Genomic DNA, 6,000 nt, shown 5'->3' with positions numbered 1-6,000 from the left:
CCAGTTTCCAGGTGCTCCGCTGGCACTTCCTCTCTCGTGGCGATTGCGTGGTACATGATGGCCACTGGTCTATGGCCTGTAGTCTTGTCAGCTTGCCTTTTGGTCTTGGCTCTTCAGGTGGGACTGGTAGCCCTTAGATACACCACCGGCACTGCGGTTCAGCCCCACCATAGTTGGGGCGGGAGTCCCATATAAGCTGTTGGTTGGCGCCCCGGGGTATGTGACATTGCTCAGGATTGATCCTGCTCTGTCGACAGCGGGAGTCCCATCAAGGCAACTGGTCGGTACCCACACAGCCAATGGCCCCTGTTACCGAGCCAGTTCTCTCAGTGAGGGACCTCCATCCCTCTGTTCAATGCTTGAACATTGTCGACAGGCCTCACAGGTTTGCCTACTCAGCTGGTCTGCGTTCCCATTGCCGGGTTCCTGACCGGTGCTCTAGGGTGTATCAGAATTCCGCCAGGATCTCGAGCTACAGGGCCTCCTGGTTAGAGGGTTCTCTCGTCCTACGCAACCCCCCAGAGAGATGCCTGGTCTGTCCATAAAAAGAACTCCTGCCCATACAGATAGGGCCAAAAGTGCTTTATTGCTTTGACCACCACGAGCATTTCTTGTCGAGTGACGCAGTAATTACACTCCGAGGAGTGAGCGTTTTGCAGTAGCCGGCAATTACCTTCTCGCAGCCATTTTGCACTTAGAACAGCATGGCCCCTAGTCCATATACACTGGCATCTGTATCTAAAATATACTGCTGCTAGGGGTCCAGATGGCCCAAAATTGGGGCGGTGCTGATGCTGTCCTTCAGTTTGTTGAAAGCGATCTGTTCCTCTCCTGTCCATCTCTAAAGCTCTCCTTTTGCCATCAACCGGTGCAAAGGGTTCGCTGTCATGGAGAACTCCGGAATATATTGCCGTTAGTAGCCGGCTGTCTCGAAGAACCCTTAGAGTTTTTTTAAGTCCGGGCGGGTTTGGCCTTTCTGCAGCTGCCTGGGCTTTATCGGGGTCTGTGGAAACTCCGTCATTGCTTACTATGTGACCCAAGTAGCGTATCTAGCGCTATAATAACTCACATTTGGATGGCTTCAACTTCAACCCAGCTCTGTGAAGGTGTGTTGGTGCACCCGGTCTAGTCGGTGCAGGTGTGTGTTGAAATCCAGTGTGATTACTATGATGTCATCAAGGTATAACAACAACGTCCTCCAGTGGAAGCCATGTAAGACCCGTTCCATGAGTTTTTGGAAGGTGACTGGAGTGCAAGTCCGCCTGAAGAGTAATACCTTCTACATCCACCACCCATATCGGGTTGAGAAAGCTGATTTCTCCTAGGCTTCTGCATCCAGGGGCACTTGCCAGCACCCACTCACTAGGTCGAGCGTGCTGAAGTAGCGGCTGCCATACAGCATGTCCAGGCTGTCGTCAATCTTAGGTAGGGGGTAGGCATCCTGCTTGGTGACAGTGTTCAGACGCCGGTAGTCTATACAGAAGCCCCACTTCCCATCCTTCTTTTTAACTAACACAATGTGGAGCTCCAAGCACCTCCAGCTGGCTCAATAAGTCCTCTCTTGAGTAGGTCTTGGACCTGCCTTTAGACCTCTGCCTCTTTTTTGGGGCCGAGCTAGTTAGAGGAAGGGGAGAGGGGTGCCAGATCAGCCGAGTGCCCTCCTTGAATGGAATAGAATGTTCCACTTTGGCGGTCCTCCCTATGTCGTCGTCGCCCATGCTGAACACGGTGGTATACCGGACTCAGCAAGGCGGCCAACCTCGCTGTTTGGCCCAATCCCTCACAGTTTGGTCGGGCCGCTTGGAACAACTCTTCAAGATGATCTGGCACTTCATTGATTGAAGTCAGACCGGCTTCATACAATAAAGGGTCGTCCTCTTTGACCTGCGGGGTGTCTACCCCGTGTAAGTGTCGATAGTGGCTCTGAACTGAAGGGTAAATGACTGTTCTGTTGTATTCATGTGTCATGATAGTCATTACTTGAAGTACCCCCATCAGCCTACCTTCGACCTTCTTTGTTGTAAATGTGCTTACTACATACTGTATGCCTCTTAAGTTACCATGCTGATCATTTATCAAATACACCTGCATTGGAAAATGTTTGTTTGTTTCCTGTTATACATGTACATGAACAAAAATGACACTTACTTTGAATTCTTTACCCATTTTTTCTTAAATTGTTGATTCTTGCTTCTTGATTTGTTTAATATTATTAACCTTGATTCAACTACAATCAATTTTCTTATAGCGCTCTAAATTTATTGTATATTATTAAAGTTTTTTTTTAATTTTCATTGTCTTATTCCACAAAAATCTTTTGTGACAATGAATTACCTAAGTCTGTGAATATACCAAAAGTAAATCATTGTTAAACCTATATGAATACAATGAAACCTCGGTTCTTGAACATATCCGTTCCAGAAAGTTGTTCAAAAACCGAGTTGATCGAGATCCGAAACAATTTTTTACATTAGAATTAATGCCGGTAAATTTTAATTTGTTCCAAGTAGAGAAAAACAGTTCAATAAAGTATATTTTAACACTTTACATCATAAACTGTACTGCGTGATGCATACTATAAATAAAAACGGATAGATGTAGAACAGGCCTGAATTTATTAAAATATTTTTTATCTATGATGGTGAAAAAAATTGCTAACATTTGGTATGTTTTGCTTTTAAAACATTAAAGGTCAAGATACAATGCCAAAGATTGCAGAAATTGATAATGAAGTAGCAAAAAATGCCACAGATCAGTTACATAAAACAACGTGTGAAAAAGAGCATATAAGCAACAATCGCATGTTTAATTCACCTCTTTCAAGATAAATCCGTTTCCAACACAATTTAGGGTAACTCTGCTGGAAAAATTGTCTCCCTAGCAGATTTATTTGGTAGAGGAGACGTCGTTCCAGATGGTCCTTTTATTTTTGTAAAGAATTTATGAAGTACATATTTCCATGTTTATATGAAAACTCTTGTTTCCATGCTGTTTCCAGAGTTGTTCCAAACGTTTGATTTCAATGCGCATGCTCTGATGTGGTCGATAATCAAATTTATGTTCAAAATCCAAAACAAACACATATCAAATTCTTTGGTTAAAAATCGAATTAGTCAAGAACCGAAACATTTGAGAACCGAGGTTCCACTCTACATCTTATACTTTAACAGAAAAAGATAAACTCATATATTTTAGTTGTAGAGCTGACATGTTTCATTATTTATTTTCTATTTTTGTTTGAATTTTGACCTACAGCCAACGTGTATTGATTTTAAAACAATTGAAATTTCTCAGATTGGCGAGCTCTAAGATTTTTAAGTCAGCTTGGTTCAATAGTTTCTGCAGCTGAGAGTCTTGAATTTTTGTGTGATCTGTCGCACCGACAGGTGGTTTCTGGTGCTACTCACAACTTGTTGCTGTACATATTCCAATACAACTTGGTGGCTAATGTGAGTAAAAGAGTTAACAGCTAACAGCTAACTGTTAAAATGGAACTGTTTAACTCTGTTACACAGTTCCATGTTACCAGAGTTAAATATGGGACTGCGTTCATGGAACATGGAACTTTGTATCCTATGCTTTTCCCTAAATAGTTTAAGATCTTGCTGTAAGAGAAGGTGGGGCTAGTTGAGACAAATATCATGTGCTCAGCTATAATTATTTCTAGTTGTGAGTGAAGATCCTATATATGGTGAAAAGAAATCTACCCCATAATATGCACTTGACACAATAGCTGTTGTTTGAATTGGTTAAGAACCTAACCATATACAGCAATTTTCATAACTGATTAATAACTGTTGTAGCCTGCCCGCAAAGTTGGGTAGGGTAAGATGTACAACGGGGCAAATTGAGACAACCTATAAGATTATAAGAAAGAACTTATATATTTCCAGATACATTGTATTTTGTAAACAAGTAAAACATTGACATGATGAGATTATAATTTTATAGTGCTTGCTCTACAAAATTGTTAGGTCAGGTCAGCTCTAGTAAGGTCAGGTAATTATGCTTGATGTCGGATAACCATGAAAACCGTTGAAACTAGTCACATTGGTCAAGTGGTCAGCCACCAAACTGACTACTAGGCTCTCAGATCTGATAGATAGGACTGGACATCCTGACCTTTGTCACAGGTCAGCGGTAGACAATGCCAGTCAGTGGGATGTGACACGCACAGCCACAAGAGCAGGGAATAACAAATTTTTCTTTTAGTTGGTCACTGTAACAGAAGAGGGGTTCAGTCTCTCTTGGATTGTTCTTGCCACTGATAACCTTTATTACTGCCAAGTGTGTGTTACTAGTCCAGCTAAAACTAATAGCACTTTGAACCCTTCTGCAAGCAGCTTTCATTAAATTTTCTATCAAAAACATGTTTGATCAGACCGAAATAAGGACAGTCATTGTTGGATCGACAGACTGCTATGAAGATCAATCTACAAAATTGGCTGAGATTACTCTTTGACCATGTTTAAGACAACATCAAATTTTAGTTTGTCACAAGCATGAGCTGTACCTGGACAATGATGGGGTTGTGGCAATACTAGTTTTATGTTTGTTATAGCAATCTCATCTACATCTGATGTTTCAGATCAAATTACCCTTTCACCTAGTCTTTTGAGAACATATACTTCACCTGTATTTTTATGCAGAGTAATCGCCACTTTGCCAACACAGTACTTTTCAGTCTTTTTGCATGCATATTCTACCAAAACATAAGCCCCATATTTTATAGAATCTTTTTTCAACACACATTTCTTTATTTTCAGAAGCACTGGAAGAAGTATCATCAAAGGGCTCTTCATCTGATTATTTTCTTTCAGAATGTTTTAGCCTGAGCCTTTCTTTTTCTATCTTCTGACCTGTTTTTCTTTGCTGAGCTCAATTCTTAAAACATGTTCTTTACTGGTTACCGGTAGAAACTAATGTCTGTTCTCACTTTTTTTCATTTTTTTGTTTGCATGGTTCAGCTTTGGGAAATTGTTGAACACTCTCAGGGTGACGCCACCAAAAGCTGCTGTGAAATGATTGGAAGTGAGCATTTTAGTTGAAAATGTACTATCACTCACAGCTGTTGACGTTTCGATCTCATCTATGGAAGCAGGCCTATCATTAATAAAAGCATGCATAAAATAAGTATCTATAAAAATGTCAAGGACCAACGTAAAACATACCAGTAGCCTGAAATCTAGAGACAATGTTGTTTGGTGTAACTGATCAAATAGAGCTTTGGCAGCTGGTGCAGCTACTTATAGCTTGCAGTATTTTTATTTTCTGTGTTAGTTTCTCTTTTGTAGGTTTGAACCTTAAAGTCTTTTAAAAACATAGAAATAAAAGTTGAATGTAGTATTAGTAGAATAGCTAACAGCAATTTTAAATTCTGACCAAAGACCAGTTTTAACTGATTCATATCAAAAGGCTACATAGTTGAGAAAGCATCTCAATTTGCCCCGCCAATGCCGTCTCAACCAGTCCGAACTCATCTATTAATAAGTAAATTATGTTCCATATAAAACTACGCGTAGGACTAAATCCACAGCTTTAGTAGCGCATAGTAAACACCTATAATCCCACGACCAAACACGAGCGAAGCGATTGATTGGGAGATTTATGATAAATGCACATGCGCATACAACTTCCAAAAATTATTCATTAAGGGCCGTCGCAGACTCTTGTACTGAAATCTCATCAACAAATTTAACCATTTTTGTGTAGCGTCGTTTAAATATAATAACGATACAAAACACATATAAACCTTTTTAAATATGTTACCAAGTCTTTGAAAGGATACCGCAAAACCCTAAAACTAATCCATCTGATCGGATTATGCATAAATAGACAGATTAGTTCGGCCTTGAATCGAATTAAAAAAACTAAAAGCCTATTGTAATTAAGGTTAATACCAGCATATGAACGCCGATAAAGCCGTGCAACAGAGAGTAAAAATATTAAGTCGCCAGCATTTTATGAGAAAACGTGGAAATTTCAACAGTCAATAGCATT

The 6,000-nt window shown here is 40.4% G+C and overlaps 1 protein-coding gene across 1 annotated transcript in view; it reads right to left on the bottom strand.

Moving 5' to 3' along the window:
- Positions 1–1,175: 1,175 nt before the first annotated feature.
- Positions 1,176–6,000, bottom strand: part of LOC137402677 (uncharacterized) — a 34,041-nt gene continuing 29,216 nt past the window's right edge. The window contains exons 5-6 of the mRNA XM_068089181.1: positions 1,515–1,719; positions 1,176–1,388 (exon numbers count right to left, since the gene is read on the bottom strand). Coding sequence (XP_067945282.1) covers positions 1,176–1,388; positions 1,515–1,719 — 418 coding nt within the window. The remainder of the gene's footprint in view (positions 1,389–1,514; positions 1,720–6,000) is intronic.

The sequence above is a fragment of the Watersipora subatra genome, chromosome 8, assembly GCF_963576615.1.
Source record: "Watersipora subatra chromosome 8, tzWatSuba1.1, whole genome shotgun sequence".
Taxonomy (NCBI): domain Eukaryota; kingdom Metazoa; phylum Bryozoa; class Gymnolaemata; order Cheilostomatida; family Watersiporidae; genus Watersipora; species Watersipora subatra.
Note: the sequence above shows the minus strand (reverse complement) of the source record. Positions and strands in the feature narration are given on the sequence as shown.